Source organism: Diadema antillarum, unplaced genomic scaffold (assembly GCF_040938485.1).
Source record: "Diadema antillarum isolate AM-2024a unplaced genomic scaffold, OU_Dant_1.0 seq00000049_RagTag, whole genome shotgun sequence".
Classification (NCBI taxonomy): Eukaryota; Metazoa; Echinodermata; class Echinoidea; order Diadematoida; family Diadematidae; genus Diadema; species Diadema antillarum.
The window spans coordinates 1,381,585-1,402,469 of NW_027271158.1; the positions used below are offsets into that span (position 1 = coordinate 1,381,585).

Here is a 20,885-nt window from a genome sequence, read left to right on the forward strand (position 1 = left end):
CTTCCGATGCTCATGTGTATGAGAATGCAAGGTCATCAGCGAAATCGAGGTCTTCCGATATCCAGAAAATGGAACATCTGGTACCTCTCGAGTGTGGTTTTCATCACTTCGCTTCGTCACCCAGTCAATGGGTGACGAATATCGTACAAGCTTTGTACGATATGGGTCCCATATCGTACAAGCTTTGCTTCTTAGTGGGACCCTCTACTTCCATCCTCATCCTTAGTTGACTTGTATTATACGCTTTATGTACTTAACAAAGATGTAATCGCATCTACTTCTCATTTTCATATTTTTTTTTATGTACCTTTTCAAATTTTGTTCTGTATCACAAATATCCCGTGCATATGCAATGTACATAATTTCTTTGTTCATTTTGATGGAGGTGAAAATAAAGTTGAATTGAAAATTGAATTGAATGGCTATCATGAAGGGAGGGACCCTGCTCCTTACTCCCGGGTCTAACTCCAGACTTTACTTCAAACTTTATAGCCACTATTTCCTACACTGTATGATAAATAAATTATTAGACTGCACACTCTTATGATGAAAACTATATATCCTGTGGTATTCCATCGTATACAAATCTGCCACAACCTCAAGCCAAGCTCTCTCTCTCTCTCTCTCTCTCTCTGGTATGGGTGCTATCGAATGCCTTGTCAAAATCGACGAAATCAATATAGATCTGTCTTTTCCATTTTGTGCACTGTGCAATAATTATTACGCAGTACAGAAAACAAAAAGAAAAATGGTCGATGCATCCTCTTCCTCAGCGGAATCTTGCCTGTTCCTCTCTGATAAGTTTTTGGTCAGCATCAAGCGTTTTACAATGATCTTTGAGGAATTCTTGATAACGGCGTTTTCATGCCAGTTATAAAGATTCCTCAACATTTTCCTTTTCGCACAGTGTAGAGTCAGTCGCAGCGATGGAGAGAAGAGGGCGACGTGTCGCCATTGTAGGAGCCGGTATGGCTGGACTGACAGCTGCGGCCGAGTTGAGCAGGTCGAGACAGTGTGAGGTTCTGGTGTTTGAGGCCATGGATCGAGCAGGTGGTAGGATTTTAACAGTTAAGGATTTTGGTGAGTTTCGCTCAAGTTCAAATGTCTGTCTCATGGTATGATTTGCTTTGATATGTTTAACTTTGATTTGAGTTTCATTAATCGTTTTTGGTTGTGAATTAGTTTCTTTCTTAGTGTAATGCTAATTGCTAGGTATGATTGGAAAACCAAACCCTTCAAAACCGCCTTGCTTTCTTTTGACTATATATTTCATGTGTCGGAGTGTACCGGAGATCATCATTTCTTATTGATCTGATTCCATTCAATATCTTGATGTTTTGACAAAATGAAGTTTATTTTAAGTATATACCATGATAGGCAAACAAGCGTAATTTGAAATGGAAATAACAATGTTTTACTAGCTTTATTAACTCTAGAATCTTAGCTTTATGTAACGTAAAGATCGATCGTCAAGCCAGGCACGCAAACCGAGAAAATAGTACCGATATATATTTGCCAACAACTGGAAAGAAAATGAAAACATTCGATGATAAATGTAGGGCATATAGTAAATAGATAACAACAAAACAATCTTACCTAGGGAAGGGAGAAGAATGTATAAAGGATAGATAAACGTGAATAAACGTATACTACAGTATAATAATATTTTGTATCGTGACGTTAGAGGTTGTCATGCATGTCCTATACAATTCGTTGGGTGTATGATTTTTTTTTTAATCAGGTGACTTATGTTGGTATTATATAACATGTAATTCATCAGCTAGTCACGTGATTGAACTTGGCGCCAACTGGATACACGGAACGACAGATAATCCCATCTTCGACTTGGCAAAGAAACATCACCTGCTCTCCGTAAGCAATATTAATTGTAAAGTTCTATACTACATGTAGGGCTTATAATATACCAAATACATGTAACTTATTAAACATGTGCTCTAAACAAAATATACATCTCTCTAAACATGCAATCGCACACTTATAATTCACTGCGCATATTGAATAGTGTAGACTTAGTTTGTAGAAATTTTGAGAGTAATCGTGCTAAACCGCACACAGCATGGCATTGGTAGATACAACCATACATCAAGTCGGTTACTAGTAGTAGTAGAGCGGTTAAGCCCTGAAAATCATGAGAATTGTGCAAAATTTGACTAAAGTATGAAACTTTCACCAGTGTTAGTACATACCATAAGATTCATTTTAAGATCGGGAGGTAAGTCTCATTTGACCTCTGATGACCTCCAGAGGTCAAGGAACTTTAGATATCAGAATATTGATGTTTGGAGGCATTTGTGAATGATAGGCTTAGATCTTGGTTACGCTGCATTAAATATGCATTTGTACTACAAATCTTCTGATTCCACAGGGCATTGACAGGTTTCTACCTTTGACCTCTGATGACCTTTAGAGGTCAATGACCTCAAAATACCATAATATTGCTCTGTGGTGTTATTAGTTAATGATAAGCATGGTTAAGATGTGCAAAACAAGCATATCTGTTTTGCAATGAAACTGTCTTCATTCACTGAGACACTTGATTTGTTCTTGTTATTGTGTTGTGTGTGTTCTATGTCACTCTCTGTTAATGCCTCTGTACATTCTCACTTACCTTATTCTGCTTTTTCTCGTTTCACGTTCTTCTTCTCCGTAGCGATCTTCTGCTTATCGTGATTTTGACGTCGTTTATGCTTATAGATTACTCCAGTGTATTTCCTCTTTCTGGCGACTGGTCATTTTCTTGTACCATCCACTTATGTACGATATCCTAGTTTTGCTGATATCGCAGACTTTTGTAATCTCGTCTCGTATCTTAAATTATGGCTAATTTTCTTAATGCTCCTTTTAATTCCGTATCGAATGATGACTTTTTTGAATTGTTTAGGAACACCAGTTTAGACTCTGACCCTGTTAGCGGGCTAACCAACACACGACCCACCCCTTATGATGATTTTGTTACCGAAAGCCTGAATACAGCAGCTAGTGAATTGCCTCATGATTTTAGTAATGATCTCACTCAAAATATGTTGTGCAATTATATCACAGTGAATCAATACAAAGATATGATTCAAACATCTCTGAGGATACGTTTTCTTTATTACACTTAAATATAAGGAGTTTGAATAAACATTTTGATGATTTAAAGTTTTTATTAGAATCTGATGAAAGTCAGTCGCTATCGGTTATCGGATTAAGTGAGACATGGTTAACTTCCAATGCAGGAAATTCCTTTGCAATCGATGATTACGATTTATTTGTTAATAATAGGCCTGATAAGAATGGTGGGGGTGTTGCATTGTATATATCATGTTGCTTTGAAACTATTGTCCACGAAGGTATTTCTAGAATGGACAATGCTGTTGAATCTTTGTTCATAGAAATTCTCATCCCAGGATGCAGAAATCTTATGGTAGGCATTATATACAGACCTCCTAATTCAAACGCCAATGATTTTTAACGTATTACTCAGATTTGGCAAATTCATATGTTTTCCGAAATAAGGATTGCTTTTTGCTCGGCGATTTTAATATTGATTTGCTGAAGTCTGAGCATGATAATATCTCTAGTGATTTTCTTCACACACTTCTATCCTCATCCTTTCTCCCGCTTATCTCCAAACCCACACGTATTACAGATCGTTCTGCCACCCTCACTGACAACTTTTTGTGTGTGTGTAATAATACCCCTCCCCGATTCTTTCATAATTATTTCAGATATGACTGACCATTTTCCAATAACGACTTGTTTTACTCTTAAAACATCATCTAATATCAAACCTCTGTCATTTTCTTTGTTTAGTCGTAGGGTTTCACCCAAAAAGTTAGCTAGTTTTGATGTGGCTCTCGAGAATTCTGACTGGTCAGGAGCGTTTGGCAGCGATGATATCAATATATCTTTTCATAATTTCATGGAAATATTTAACCACCATTTAGATGATGTAATTCCAAAACAAAAAAAAAAAAAAATAGAACAGACTATAAAAAAAAAACACCCAGGTTACCTTGCATCTCAAAATCAACCCTTCGTTCAATTAATAGGAAAAATCGTTTGTATTATAAGTATAAGTTGGAAAAAACTGAGCGATCGAAAAATAGATATACATCATACAAGATTACTTTGACAATGATTTTACGTTCTGAAAAGAAAAGATATTATTTCAAGCAATTCTCGAGATATAGGTTTGATATGAAAAATACTTGGAAAATTTTGAAACAGGCCATGAATGTTCCGAGTAAACACTCTGACATTGACAAAATTAAAGTGAATGAATTGATTAATGATTCTCTTCATATTGCAAATATCTTTAATTCCTATTTTTCAAAAATAGGTAAAAATTATGCTCAAACTATTCCTGCAACAGAAACTCATTTTACTGAATTTCTAGGTCACCTCAACTCTGATTCCATATTTTTCACACCAACTAATAGATTTGAAATTATTGATATAGTTTCCTGTTTTGAGAACAAACGAAGTTCTGGTTATGATGAGATAGATAATTTCATACTTAAAGGTAGGGAATCCCATTTGCATATCTTAAATGAAGAGTTGTATAAATACAGTGGTATGTTGAAGAGAGTATCATTTTAGAAACTCCCATAAAGTATTGAAAGTGGAAGGTAACATTTAGTACATTTTTATTGACCGTTAGATTTTGAATTGAATTTTTTTCGGGGCTCACCGTAAATTCCAGTACATTACTAGGCTACCTTTGCAGACCCATGCACTGCATGTGTGTCCATCATGTATATTTTGTGAAGAAAGTTCATCAAAACTTACAAACATTTCTATATACATTCTTGCCACACACTCTATATGTTATTACATCAGCTCTTATACTTTTAGATTTGTGTTTATAGATAAAAAATACAGAAGACTGCAACAAAAAGGCTTAAGTGTGGCTGACACACAGAACTACTGAGTAGTTGAGTTTTGTGCATTATTCAAATTGTAGATAACTGTTGACTTCCAAATTTCTCAGCAGTGACCTAAACAAGTCCCCTGAGGTTCATATTTAATGTTTTGCTGCATTTTGGGAGGTCTGTAAAAGGTATTCCCTACCTTTAAGGGTGTTATCTCCTCGATTGCTGACCCACTTGTTCATATATTTAATTTGTCAATCCTCAACGGTGTGTTTCCGGATAAAATGAAATTGGCTAAAGTAATACCAATATTTAAGAAAGATGATAAACTTGAAGTCAGTAATTATCGCCAGATTTCATTATTGTCTTCATTGTCTAAGGTTTTAGAAAAACTTATTTATAAGAGAATGAGCAATTTTTTGAAGGTACATGAAGTTTTTACGAACTCTCAGTTTGGTTTTCGTGAGAAACATAGTACTTCGCATGCTCTTTTATATTTCGTTGATAGAGTAGTTCATGCCATTGATAATCATTCTCATTTAGTTAGTATTTTCTTGGACTTCTCCAAGGCCTTCGACACCATCAATCATGACATTTTACTTTATAAATTATCGCCTTATGGAGTACGTGGGAAGGCCTTGGAGTGGTTCAAGAGTTATTTGTTCGATAGCAAACAATTTGTTACAATTAAAAACAATGATTCAGTTATCAGAGAAGTTAATGTGGCGTCCCACAGGGAAGTCTTTTAGGGCCGTTATTGTTCATTATTTATATCAATGATTTTTGTCGTGTATCTGATGATCTCTCTTTTATTCATTTTGCAGATGATACAAACCGGATTTTTTGCCCATAATGATATTGATTTTCTTGTTCACAAAATTAACATTGAATTGAATAAAGTGACAGACTGGGTCAGAGCTAATAACTTATCACTTAATGCTCAAAAAACGAAACATATGATTTTCAGCAATACTGTTGATAGTTTAAAAACAAATATAGTTTTAGATGATTCTCATCTACAAAGAGTATCAAATATTAAATTCTTGGGGGTCATTGTAGATGATAAACTTTCCTAGAAATCACATGTTGATAATATGTGTAATATAATATCGCGTAATGCAGGTGTTATTAATATATTGAAATTTCATATTCCACAATATGTTATATTCGTCGTTAATATTGCCTCATTTGAATGATGGAGTTTTAGTTTGGGGAAACACGCATCAGAATTTACTTGAAAGAGTGTCCCTCTTGCAAAAGAAAGCCCTCCGCATTATCTGCCATTCCCCTGTACGTTCTCATACAAACACGTTGTTTGCCTCTAATAAGCTCTTAAAAATTAAAGATTTATTTTTGTATAATTTAGGCCAATTTATGTACAAGTATTGTAACAATTTGCTTCCATCTATTTTTAAATCCATGTTCCTAAAAAACCAATCATTTCATGAATATCCCACTAAGCGTTACAATGAATTCAGGGGCGTCACCAGCTTTTTTTCAAGGGGGGTGCGTTTTGACACAAAATGTTTACGAGATTTTTTGGACAGACATTTGGAATATAGGAAGCTCTCAATTCCTAGCCTTTTACTGTTTTTTTTTTTTTTTTTTTTTTTTTTTTTTTTTAGGGAAACCAAGCGGGGAAAGGGCACCGGCGCGCCGGTAGCTAGGATTTCATTTTTTTTTTTTTTTTTTTTTTTTTTGGGGGGGGGGGGGGGGGTAGTATGCGAGGGAGCGAGCAAGGGTGGGGGGAGGGTGTGGAAGTGCCGGAGAGGGTTGTACCCCTTATAAATGGCTTAGGGAATGACGGTGTGAAACGACAAATTACTGGCAGCGATATCAGGGGAATGGCATCACGACTACATGCGAGCGAGCGGAGCGAGCGAGCTTGAAAATTTTGACATTTTACAGTCCAAAAACTGCCGTTTGTAGCCATATTTTTTTGCTTTGTAAATTAAGGGGGCGCACCGGGCGCAACTGCCGGTAATTACTGGCAGCAACATCAGGAGAATTGCATAACAATTAAATGCGAGCGAGCGAGCTTGAAAATTTTGACATTTTACAGTCCGAAAACTGCCGTTTGTAGCTATATTTTTTTTGCTTTGGAAATTAGGTGGGGGCGCACCGGGCGAAACTGCTGGCAATTACTGGCAGCAACATCAGGTGAATGGCATAACAATTAAATGCGAGCGAGCGAAGAGAGCGAGCTTGAAAATTTTGACATTTTACAGTCCCAAAACTGCCATTTGGAGCCATATTTTTTCGCTTTGGAAATAAAGGAGGTGTGGGGGGGGGGGTGCGCACCGGGCGCAACTGCCGGCAATTACTGGCAGCAACATCAGGAGAATTGCGTATAACAATTAAATGCGAGCGAGCGAGCGAGCTTGAAAATTTTGACATTTTACAGTAAAAAACAAACAAACTGCCGTTTGTAGCTATTATTTCTTCGCTTTAGAATTTAAGGGGGCGCATCGGGCGCAAATGCTGACAAATACTGGCAGCAATATCAGGAGAGCATAATGATTACATTCGAGCGAGCGGAACGAGCGAGCTTGAAAATATTACATTTTACAGTCCAAAAACTGCCGTTCTTTTCTTAGCCATATTTTTTCGCTTTGGAAATTAAGGGGGGAGGGGTACCGGGCGGAACTGCTGGCAATTACTGGCAGCTACATTAGGTGAATTGCATAACGATTAAATGCGAGCGAGAGAAGAGAGCGAGCTTTAAAATTTTACATTTTACAGTCCAAAAACTGCCGTTTGAAGCTATATTATTTCTTTCGCTTTGGAAAATAAAGGGGGGAGGAGGGGGGGGGGGGGGACGCACGGTGCGCCCGGTGCGCCCCTCTACCTGGATCCGCCACTGGTAGTCAAGGGTGTGGGTTTATGTTCATGACTGGGGGAGGTATGACCAGCGAGGTAGCGTCGAAGTGACCAAGCAGGGAAAGGATGTCCAAAATCTGCACTTTAGAGCATCCCCTAAACTAATTGTGCGTGTTTGTTTGTGTGTGTGTCTTATGTACATGGAAAAGTTAGGAATTAGCCCAGGTCAAGTCTTTTTATTGGCAATGCAAGACATTTTTACATAGACTCGTATGTAAAGCAACACTGCAAAATCAATGATCTAGCTTTGATATAGCGAAGCGTAAGGTACAAAGGTGTACATTCTACATCACATTGCGCAACATTGTAGCGACTCTTCGTTCGGATGTACTGTGTACACTGCGCACATCCTGCTTATATGCAGAATGTCAACCAGGAATCACGCTGAATCACAATCTTTTGTCGGGTCCGGGCTTTTTGCACAATGTTTCACACTATATACCTATCTAATTATGGTTAAAAGAAATCATATAAAAATATCTTATTTCTTGATCACCCTTTCATTCAAAAGCAGTTTACTAACACTTGAATTACTATTTCGGTAAGTCTTTTTTTTTACCAGCGGATTGGGAGGGGGGCGCACCCCCCCCCCCCCCCCGTCTGTAGTTACGTAACTGCTTTTGGGTGAAATAATTGGACAGATTTCTTGAATTCTAACAAAAAAGCAAGAAAATCTTTTCATCGCGGGAATTATGATTATGTGGGATGGGGCAAACGTGTATAAGTGCTCCGTATCGTACGGATGTACAGTACGGTCGATAAATAGTAAACACTGTTGAATACTAATAGATATGTACAAAATCAGTGCTGCCAGAACCAGCGGTGCGAATAGATTTGTGTGTGTGTGTGTGTGTGTGTGTGTGTCCCTGGTGCAAAATATAAAAAAAAAAAAATAGAAAAGTGTAATTATTTCGCGTCCGGCGTTGAGATCGCTCGCCGACTGATTTTTTTTTTTTTTTTTTTTTTTTTTTTTTTTTTTTTTTTTTTTTTTAAGGATCTGAAGGGGGGTGCGTTCGCACCCAACGCACCCCCCCCCCCCCTGGTGACGCCCATGGAATTTCATTTACCCCTCTTACGCACGATCCTTGCTAAAAATACACTTAATCGGCCCAAATTACTGGAATTCTCTGAATCATGATATAAAAAACGCCCCATCCATACATTCTTTCAAGAGGAGACTGAAGTCCTTTCTATTGCAGTCGTATGACTATGCAGGACACAACTAGCCATTTGGCCTTCTTTCTCACATACAGACTTACTCACTTTTTCCTCTTTGAAGAATAAATTGTAATTTTTTGGATGTCTGCTGCCATCTACGCTTTCGCCAAAAGAGTCAAAGACATGAATGTCTGTCTTATTCCTGTTCTCACGTCCCTTCATTTCCTTGCTTTTCTCCTTTCAGACGCTAGAATATCACTTTTTTTCCCTCCACAACCATCATCTGTTTCTCTTGACACGCTTCTGTCGAAGATCGCTGTCTCTGTTGTGCATTTTCGTTAGCTATTTTGTCTTCTATTTGTTAATCGTTTCCATTCCGTTTTGTCCCGTACAGCCTTTTCTTCAGTAGTTGTTTTGTTGTCTAGTCTTGTTTCATGTTTGTTCGTGTCTGTTAGTCTTGTCCATCCCGTTTTGTCCCGTACAGCCTTTTCTCAAGCAGTTGTTTTGTTGTCTAGTCTTGTCCTATGTTGTTCACGTCTATGATAGTAGTGTATTTATCTGTGAATCTAATCCTCAGTGGGCTCCCAGACTTCTTCCTCTTTTTTTTTCTCTCCTTCTGTATTTATGATGCTTCAATTAATCTTTCCATTGATGTTATTATTCCAGAGGGGCCCACATTCTACAAGCTCTGTCTTTTTAGCGGGTCTCTCCATTTTTCGCATTAAGCAAAGTCATACCGTGTCATGTACTTTATTTTGATCACTTCTGTTTTTTTTTTTACTACAGTGTATGATTACTATAAGGTCCTCAATTGTTTTACATTCTTTTCGATACAATATTCTGTTTACCGTATTCTCTGTTGTCAAAAGAAGTGTAACATAATGTTTTGTCAAAAAATGAAATAAACTTTGAATTGAAATTGAATTGAATTCCAAAGAGCAAAGACAGGTTTCTAACTCTGACCTCTGGTGACCTTATAGAGGTCAATGACCTTTTAGAGGTCTATGACCTCAAAATATCATAATATTGATCTGTAGTGCCATTAGTTAATGATAAACACGGTTAAGATGTACAAAACAAGCATACCTGTTTTACAAGAAATTGTCTTCATATTCCAAAAAGCACAGATAAGGCTCTACCTTTGACCTCTGGTGACCTTTAGAGGATGTGCAAAACAAACACAATTGTAGCCCAGATAGCTACTAGCACATGTTTAAAATAAAGAATAGAATAGAATAGAATAGAATAGAATAGAATAGAATAGAATAGAATAGAATAGGATAGAGAGTAAAAGAAAACAGAACACTGCAGTCGTTTTCCTAGACACTCTGTGAGGTGGTATGCTCAGTCTTTTCCCCTTCTTGGAATTTATGAAACCGTTTATCTTCCTTCCAGCTATTTCCTTTTCTTTTTTTTTGATCAAAACCACCTCTTCCAAGAAAAGTCTATGGTCATAGGAATTTATGAGTTTGATGTTGGCTACTTTCCCCGCTAGTGGTCAGCACTCTCCATCCCCAAAGCCCCGCGCCAAGTTACGGGGAATGACGTGATGACGTGTTTTTGCCCTCTGATCCCCAAACATAAATGACCCTCTAAGCTGGAAGGTGGCCCTCCTGCCAGAATTTATTCCTCTGTTTTAGCATTTATTGTTTAGTGGAGTGGGTCAAACAGGAACTCCAAAGACAAATTCAGGGATAATGACGCAGAACAACGATGACGTTGGTTGCCATAAGGACACTAATATTCATTTGGTTTATCATTTTGATATCCAAGAAACAATAAAGTCTTTACCGGTGTTTACAGAGAACAAGTGAATGAAAAAACTAAAAGACAGTGGGCGAGTTAATCAGAAATTGAGATGAATCATAGAAAATTGAGTTTTCACAGAAACGAATAGGGGGAGCAAATTGAACATTTGACCATTAAGGAATTAATTTCTAGTGAACGCCACACCCTAATATAAGATTGAGCCGATGAAATGCTTTAGGGAAAGGAAGTTTGTTAGTAAATTAGTTATAAAAAAACATGTCTCAGCCGAGTCTATGAAATCAGTTAGAGTGGCAAGCACAGTGGGAGCGGCTTCACACCATGTAGTGAAGCAAAGGCTGCAGAGTATTTGGGAATTTTGAGGAACTTTGAGAATAGTTGGAGACCACAGAGATAAAGTCAGGAGTTCCCCTTTCTTGGTACATCATGCCCCCCCTCCAAGTCAACCAACTAATCTTTATCGACGCTGAATGCACCATCGACCTAAGCTGCGAATGTGATGAAGATCTGACTGTCATGACTGAACCGGCGAGCAGCAGGACATTAGGAAAAACTATGAGTCACGATAACACAAAACTTTGGTTTACGCCAATTTGGAGTGCAATTACAAACTCCAAATAGTCAACTGGTGTCATCGGAGATGTTGAAGCGCCCTGTCAGACTGATACAAAGCGGAGAGTGATAGTGACGAAGAGAATAGGCCTACTGACAGCGTGACGGCAGACCGCTCAACGGACGGCCCAGTCACACTGACGAGATCGACAATGACATGCAGACGAGGACCTCATTCGTCGACCGAGAGTAATCATTTAAGAGGAATGACTTTAATTTACGTTTGAAGACATTTCAAGAGATATGTACTGTTTGCAGTCTTGTGAACATACTTGTATCTTTAGCGAAAACTGTTCGAGTACGTGGACAGTGATAAGTAGGCCCCTATAAATCACTCTGTCGAGTAAATTATATATGAACCAAATGCCTTCTTTTGAGCATGTATTGTGTTGAAAAGTTCTTGGTAATTTTCCACTCAAAATGTGTACATGAAAATTCCGATGTTAAAAGCATGTGATGGGAAATGTAAACAGTATGTGCGAATGCTTTCTGTTTCCTGCTAAACTTGTTTGTTAGTGGGGAAAAGAAAAGAAAAGAGAAGACTAGTCTCGCTCTACCACGTCTACATACCACAACGTCTACGGATATCTTTGTTTCACATTGTTAGTGGGGAAAAGAAAAGAAAAGAGAAGTCTCACTTCATGAGAGATGTTCAGATCCCGCTCGACGCCACAACGCCTACGGATGTCTAGGCTGAGGGTGGGTATGAATGTCTTATAGGGCCGATAGAGCACGAACAGTAAGTGCCGATACTTTTGAAGAGAAACAATACTTTGTTTCACACAAGATGAAAAAGCAGAAAGACAACTGATAATCATCCGCTCATGTAAAATCAAGCAGAAGTTTTTCAAAACATTTCAAGAGGCATCTTGGTGAGTTACAGTCTGTTAAACATGCCAATATACTGTGAAAAAAACAAATTGAAGGCCACCTTCAATAGGCCACCTGCAGTACAGCATCGCATTTTCCGACATCACAACTAACTTTGATCAACACGTTCCATATATACGCGTGGAGAGGGAAAATGATAAACAACAACATTGCAAGATTGATGCATTTCTTCCAAGACAACAGACAGGAACTGATTCCACGTAAAATACATAAACATGTATTTTGATTTTTCCATGCATTTTCCCATATCATTACACACAATCATTACACACGTATACTTGATATGGTGTTCAGCTCACTGTGTGCAGACTGAGCACGACCCGATAATTCAGAACCTCTGCCTGAGAAAGGCTTGTAGCCTATCCCGCGAGTCAAAAAGAAGCTTTGTTATCATCTCGTGCATCCTGTACTCTATGTGCAATGCACTCATCATAGAGACAAGCTTGCCTTCACCCAAACTGTTTAGATATTGCCATTGGAAGACTCTGATGATCGCATACAGTGGCTGTGCACCTATAAGAACGCTGGTCTGACCTCAGGATGTCTATCCAGTTTAGTCGTGGAGGAGATCTGTGTGCCGATCGCGTGCTTCACTGAAGACGCAGATGCTGCCCTGTCTTGAAAGAGATTGAGGGTATAGATCTAGACCAATTTCAGCAGGTTACACTGAATCATCACTTGCTGGCAGAGAGTCTTAACCAGATCATGCAGGTGATATTACCTGCTGCCAGCGTACCCTGATTCACATATTGGAAACAACCAATATTTGGGCATGGGGGCACAACTCTTGGCCAGGCCCAAGTGTTAGGGAGTATCGAGCATAAAGAAGACAATTAGAGTAAATAGTAGTTTCACTCCTATTTGGAATTGAGATTCCTAAACAGGTCATTGAAAAATGCCCAAAATTGCCTGACGTAATGACCCAAACTTAATTGGATGACAATAGCAAGTTGCAAGACACAGGGTTGCTTCATGTGGAATGCATGTTATGCCTCACAGTATGTCGCTTTCCAGATGGTCCATGACGTCACTGTATGCTCCAGGACCATGAGTCATTCACCGGAACCATACAGCCCACGAGCTTGACACTGACCAACACAGGCCCGCCAGCTCGAAACTAGGAATCATTGCCCATGAGCTTGACACTTTAGGCAAACCAGGCCTCCGACACATGGGGGGGGGGGGGGGGGGGGAGGGGGAGGTCCACAAGACCTTCACTGAATAGATTAAGCTTTCTGATGTAATACATATATTAATCTCGTGGGCCTTCTTTTCCTCGAGTGTCAAGCTCGCGGACCGCACAGCTTGTGGGCCTATTTTTGATGTCGAGCTCATTGACCTTGTTCATCTAGTGTTTAGGTCACGGGATGTAGGACTCGTGGGCTGCGTAACTCATGGGCTGTACGACTCGGGCTGTGTGACTCATGACGGCCCAGCCCGCTTCAGTGTAAACGCACAAAAGGCCAAATGCGGGGCTAAAATTGGCCTCGCATTTGGTCTCGCTCTGGAGGTGGTCTCGGCCGCGGCCGAGCCCGGCCTTTTCTCAGTGTAAACCCAAACTGGGCCAAATGCGCGGCCAATTTTAGTGTGGCTTCCAAACCCTCTGCCCGTACTATTTCGCTATTCAGGATATTAACCCCCTCAACGTCGAAAGCTAGTATAGTTTAAGGTGGTTTTGTCCTGCAAAGGATTTTTCCTTCGGCAAAGGCTTTTGCCCGAACGGCGACTTCGTCGCCACGGAATCCAGTTGGCAAAGGGTCTGCAAACTAGACTATACCAAATTGCGTTTATTTACAAGCAGAGCGCCACTACGACAAAATATTGAAAGGTTTGAATTATTTGAAATTAGGCCCCTATTTGAAAATTGCGGGGCTCGGCCGTGGCTCGGCCGCGGCTCGGCCAAGCCCCACATTGTAAACGGGGTCATACTACAGAGCAAAGGGTGTTCATCAGCGGAATGTTTTGGAAGGTGGGATGGGAGTAACGAACTGAAAAAAAAAAACCTTCCGAGCCCACCTCCCCCCCCCCCCCCCAGAAAAAGACGACTTTCTACCCTGCACTTGCTCCTTTGAAATGTTAGAAGCGCAAGTTCAGTGATGAAAAAAGTGATGTACTCTCTCTTTCTGCTTCACCTCCCCCTTCAAAAACCTTCAAAACCCTGTCATTGATGAAGGACTAACTACGCGTGAGGGAAATGTAGAGAGGAATGAAAACAGTGAAATAAGTTTGAGGTACACATTCATCAAAATGTGTATCGTTGTTGTAATGTCGATTTCCCGTAGCCATTGGACTGCGTGCAGCCTGAGAATACTCACATTAGTCTTCTACATAGTATATTCTAAATAAATGACAACAAAGGGCTTTCCGTCTCATACAGCATTCTCCGTAAATACCCCCCCCCCATGCTCCTCCGAACAACATTCACTGTAGCACTGCGGTTGTTTCGTGTGAAGTCAATGGTGCAGATGACCCCATTGTCTAATGCTAAGTCGGGAGAGCTAAATGCTAGTTTTTCGACTATCCGTAGAATCGGTAGAAATGAAGCATGTTCTCATGTAAATTTTTTTCAAGAATGCGTTATTTGACGCGTAAAGTCTCATATGAAAGGGGAAAAAATGAATATTTGGGTTATGAACTTTGTTTTTTGGAAACGTAACGTTAAAAGTCTGCAAAACTCACTTAAAGTCGCCATTTCCGCGTGCAAATGAAAATTTGGTAGCACCACTGTTCATTGTTCTAGCTCAGTCATGCATGAACGATGAGCATTAAGTTGTATATCAATGAAAGAAGAAAAGTTTATCTTTCCATTGATGTATATCTCATAAAGAAAATGTATGATTTCGATAGTAACAAGTTGCATGGAAACCCGGTTTCGTTTTTTTCTGGGACACGCTGTATATAACTTAGGAGTGTTGCAAGAAAGTCGAGTTGCGATTAATTGCAACTTTCTTGCAACACCCCCTTAGATCTTCTACATAATCCTGTTTGCGATGCAAGCATGCTCTACCCATAAATCATGTTCGTGAAGGAAGGTTTCAGCCATGCTAAGCAATCTATTGTGCTATAGTATAAGTTTCGCATTATTTCACGAACTGTTTGTTATGATGACGATATTTTGTATATCATATACGAATTGTCCCAAGTAACAAATTGTATGTTTTGTTATATCTATGAGTGTTTCATATTTTGAGATGGTGAATGAATTCTTAACGGTTCAATGCACTTTAATTCCTCTATTGTAACAGAGTTCATGCAACGATCTGAGCGCATACGACGAGTGTGTTGCCTGGTACCATTTACCTGACGACGAAGATTGCACCTTCTTCGTCGATGAACATGGAAATCGAATAGATGTTCGGTTGGCCTCGAACTCTCGAAAGATCTTTGGCGAGGTCCAAGAGCTGATAGTCAGGGCGGACCGAAACGAGCTGGACTACAGCCAGAACTTTGGCGAGTTCATGCGGACAGGATATGCAGAAGAGCTGAAGCAGCAAGGAGTGACCAGTGATGACGAGCTACGTCAATACTGGTTGTTGTACGAGAACTGGTGTCGGTTGGAATGTGTCGATATTGGTTGCGAAGACCTCCAAATGGTACATCTCAGAAGCTACAGGAACTACCAAGTGCTAGGCGGTCGCTATTTAACCAACCTCGGGGATGAAGGCTACCAGGGAATCTTGGACAGACTCCTCGCTGACATCCCAACAGGTAGTATACACCATGAAACGCCTGTCGCCCAAATATGCTATGGAGAATGTGCCGGCGAAGAGAGCGTCCTAGTGAAGACGGAGGCTGGAGAATCCTTCCTATGCGATCACGTCATAGTGACGTCATCTATTGGCTTTCTGCAACAAAATATACATACCTTCTTCGAGCCACCTTTGCCCAGGTCTAAAGAGGCGGCTCTCCGCGCTTTCAACCACGTTACTGTAAACAAGATTTTCTTAAGGTAATAACTTATGACTTTGGAAGAACAAACCATTGATAACGAAACAAACCAAAAAAAAAAAAGTTACCACGAAATCTTTGTATATCAATGACGAGTGCAGTCCCTCGCTTTCATGCAACAGCATTCGCTCTTTCATTATCACGAAAAATTCATAACGATTTCGACAAGGAGATACTATACAAACTTCAACATAATTTTCCATACCATGATGAAAGACCAGTTGCTCCCCCATAAGTAAATCGCAATAGATCTAAAAAGAACAAAACCAGAAAACAATTGGCTTTCTGCAAAAACCGACAAGAAAAGCACACCATTATGTTATTATCATGATCTTCTTATATCTTATTACCTGTATGCTGTTCGTTAAGGTCATAGATGTGTCATAACCATGTACTGGAAACGAAAAGAAAAGGAGAGAACGTAAATATCATGACAAGACAAATAAAACTGGGAATCGCGAAGGAGAGTCCAGAGAAAATTAAGGAGAAATATCGAGATTCTTGTTCTCATAGATGTCACTGCCGTAGTTGTTATTGTTCGAGTGGTTTAAAACAGGCCACCGTTTGCATGGAATATAACTGCCCGCTTGCAGATTATTGTGCTTATTGTTGCTAGGTTACTGTGATGTCGTATACATTAGGTATGTAATTTCCTGTAAATGTACTCAAAAATGTGTCCACGTGGCTGTGAAATCATAATAATGTATATTGTTAAATGAAAGCAAGAGATTGTTAAGCAGAGGGGCGAAGATATGAGGTATGAGTTTCCTTCAATTTCTCTGCCCTCTGTACAAATGAAATCAAATTTGTATGATTAAAACTGCTGATCTATATTGTAACAAACATGGGTATTTGTTCCAAGTTCATCGTTTCACTGCCGGCAACCAGGGATAGCCTGGTAGTAGCGTCGCTGCCCGGAAAGCAGTAGATTACAGTCTCGAATCCCGCTGGTTCCTTTTTTCCGACATGTTTGTTAAAATGTAAATCAGCGGTTGCGATCTTACAAATTTCATTTGTACGGAGGGAAACAAAATGATGAAAACTATGTATTGTTGTCCGCGATATACTATTAGGGAACTTTAGATTTCGCCACGTTGACGTTCAGAGGGAAAAAAATGCGCATGCGTAAAATCGATCTATTTATATCTCACGTTGTCTGAGTTTTCACTACTCGTTCTGGGCTATTTTTACGTCCGCTCAATTCACGACGCAGAGTTTGATAAACTGATCATAATGTGAGCGCAACTCTACTTATTGTAGGTTGCGTTCTCGCGTAATCTAAAGCTACTTTGCAACGCAACGCAGGGAGAGAGGAGAACGGCCAACGCAGTTGTCGTCTGAAAAAGGTCCGCGTCACAAATCTAAAGTTCCCTATTGATATGTTTGCAGGTTCAGCAAACCCTTCTGGAGCAGCAAAGACTTTTTGATCGACCTTCTTTGGAAGCCAGTCTCAGAGGGGGAGGAGCTGGATGACGAGATGGAAAAGAACAAGTTTTATCGCATGCTCTCCGAATTCGTGGCCGATACACGGAACGAGGACGTGTTAATGGGTTGGGTCTGCGGCCGGGGAGCCGAATACGCCGAGACGCTAACGGAGGGGGAATTGAAACAGGTTGGTCTTTAATCTTCCAGAAAACAGCTAATTTCTGCCGAAATGTGAAAATAAACCACTGAATCATATCACTCTCATAAGACAAACTTAGTCAAACCTTAGACAAGTGATATCAATATTGTTCAAGAGTTTTGAAATACAGGCGGCTAATCATAACAGATTTGAGTGCATTTGACACAAAATGATTTCCAAAATGACTATAAACTGTAGTTTTTCTTCAATCAATAATAAATGGTAAACGGAAATAAATGAACATTCGAATAAATGCAATCACGATATCTTAAAATTTTAAACTGTATTATCCTCTTGCTTCCGATAACAATTTCAAAACAATCCCACTCGAATCCATTTCACTCAGCTGTGGAGTTGTAAAGAATGATACAGGAGGGTACATTTTGCGACGTTCGTACATTGTTTGTTTATTTGTTTATGTCTGTTTACTCTGTTGTATATTTGTCTTTGTGCGGAAATAAATTCAGAACGGATTTTGAGAATTTTCAAGGAAAATCAGAAATCAGCTTAGTAATATGTGATTACGTTAGTTTGGAGGGGACCCGGATCACCGTCTGGATCCAGGGTGTTTTTGTTATTGGAAGAATTCTCTTTCATAACAATAAGCAATCGTCGAGGCCCATCTTGCTTGATGAATGCGATTAAAGGGGAAGTTCAGACAATTTTCATAATTTCACATCATGTAGTACACAAATCGACAGCTGCATGTATAATAGATTTGAGGAATTTATTGTGGTCCTTGAGCAGAGAAACCAATACTTTGAAATATCCAAAAACAAATTTCACTGAACAAGGATGATGGCATATGGAGGCTCACATAATTTCAGAAATGTAGTAATGTAATTCCATTACAATACCGCTTGCTTAACAAGTTCACCTGTTTGGAATTTATGCATGCTTTCTTGTTTTATTCTGCTTCCATAAGCCCCTATCACTCAAGCATTCGTAAGGTGAAGCTGCCATGTCATCATCCTTACTTGTTCACTGTGATTAGTTATGAATTTTGAAAAATCGTTTATTCCTCATCCCAATCATTATAAATTCAGGAAGTCTGTATCCAGTATAACCAATTTGTACTTGTTCAAATGTATTGTCTAAAAGTCAACCGAAGGTCTCTTGATATATTATACATTGTTTTTTTTTTTTCTTTTTCAAAAGAGCTGTGCTGCCCTCTTGAGGCAATTCCTGGATGACCCGAACATCCCCGAGCCCGAAGCGGCCATCTGTTCCCGTTGGCATGGCAACAGATACCAACGCGGGTCGTACAGTGCATTTCTACCAATGACAGCCACGGGATCGGAGTATGAGATCATGAACTCACCGGTGTTCTGCGGCAAAACGGGAGGCGGACATAAGGTAGGAAACTAGGTGATTGTGGGGATTCATCTGCTCTCACGGAATCATAATCTCTTTCAGCATTAAATTTTCTTTTTCGAATTACTTTTCTTTTCTTTGTAAAGGGCTGTCTAAATGAAGTTCCGAATACAAAATGATAACGTATCGAGAGAATATACATTCAAAAACTATCTACATTGGATTTGAATGTAATACATGTAGTATTTATTTCTTCTTCTTTTTTCACAACAAAACAATTCTCATCTCTCGACAAAACAAGAAATATCAAATCTTCAAAATACCATACTCAATTTTCACGAAACACAGAAGCTAAATAAGGAAGAGCTGCAATTATGCATGAACATGGTAAATAACCTAAGAATCAACTAAAATGATGTAGCCTCCTTATGTTTGATTCTTCTTAAACAGACTGATCCATACTTCCCTCTGGTCATCCTATCAACGTGATCCTTAGAAGCCTTCTGTGTTACAGGTTAATGAAATAATGTATGCACTGTAAAAAGTCTGGTGTTAATATGAAACACCGAGCCCGGTGACCATTTTCGGCGTTAAATTACCACCTCCAAGGGGTGTTTCATCAACGTTTGTCGGCGCTGACATCTTGAATCACCATAGTAACAGTCAGTGACCAGAGCATCTCAGCCTATCAAAACCAAGGATTTGGCTGAAATTGGTCAGCGCCGACAGTTGTCGGCGCTGACAAGCGTTGATGAAACACCCCCAGGTGTCACTTCAAAATATAAAACTTTCTCTCTCTCTCTCTCTCCTTTTTTTTTGATAGGTAATTACTTCTTGTTCTTCTTGTTAATTTTGAACTTCAACAAGATGAACAAGAACTTTCCAATTAAGTCTGATAGTTGTTTATTGGGGGAAAAAAGTTGTGAATACACTGACACCACAGTGACACCAGTTGTTGTGGTCTCCTATTGATACTGGGCGGATGTTATACCATTGACTTTAACACCAGTAATGTCAAATCAACACCATGCGTATAGTGTAATTGTTGAATTTACACTAGCAGCCGACCAGCGAAATGCCAAAAATATCGCCAGCTACAGTGTGAAATTAACAGCACGAAGTGCCAGATGAAACACTTTTCAACACCATCCCAACATACTTTCTACACTTGTCGGTATGTTCCCCTATTGACACTTAATCGGTGTAAGATTTAACATCCATAGTGTTAACTCCAACACCAATCTTTTTGCAGTGTGCATGACATAGTGTATAAATGTCTCCTGTCTGCAGGTGCCGACAATTCTCTTTGCCGGAGAAGCATACCACGAGGGTTTCAAGTCTACTGTGCACGGTGCAATGACTTCCGGTCTGGACAGAGCCATGGATCTCATCCACTACTGGTCACAAGAGGATTCTGAGGTCAAGTGTGCGTTGGACCAACGAGGTACCACTGGGGGAGGTCTGACAAGTAGTCCCCGAAAGATGAAACCTCCATCAGCCTAATCATAATTGGTGCTGTTCGTTATTCCGAAGGTTCGTTATTCCGAAGATTCGTTAATCCGAAACACACAAATTCCCTATACCTAGAGGTTCGTTAATCCGAAAATGAAAAAGGGTTCATTAATCCGAGCATTTGTGACGTTATTCCGAAGGTTCGTTATTCCGAAGGTTCGTTAATCCGCAAATGAAATAGGGTTCGCTATTACGAAGGCTCGTTTATCCGAAAATGAAATAGGGTTCGTTATTCCGAGGGTTCGTCAATCCGAAAATGAAATAGGGTTCGTTGTTCCGAAGGTTCGTTGATCCGAAATGAC

The 20,885-nt window shown here is 39.6% G+C and overlaps 1 protein-coding gene across 1 annotated transcript; it reads left to right on the forward strand.

The window, feature by feature from the left end:
• The first annotated feature begins 926 nt into the window (after positions 1-926).
• Positions 927-20,574, forward strand: LOC139725568 (peroxisomal N(1)-acetyl-spermine/spermidine oxidase-like). The gene is made up of 6 exons (XM_071636658.1): positions 927-1,080; positions 1,781-1,872; positions 15,431-16,134; positions 17,523-17,745; positions 18,916-19,113; positions 20,362-20,574. Exons 1-6 carry the CDS (start codon positions 927-929, stop codon positions 20,572-20,574), a joined length of 1,584 nt encoding a protein of 527 aa, XP_071492759.1.
• The last annotated feature ends 311 nt before the right edge of the window (positions 20,575-20,885 follow it).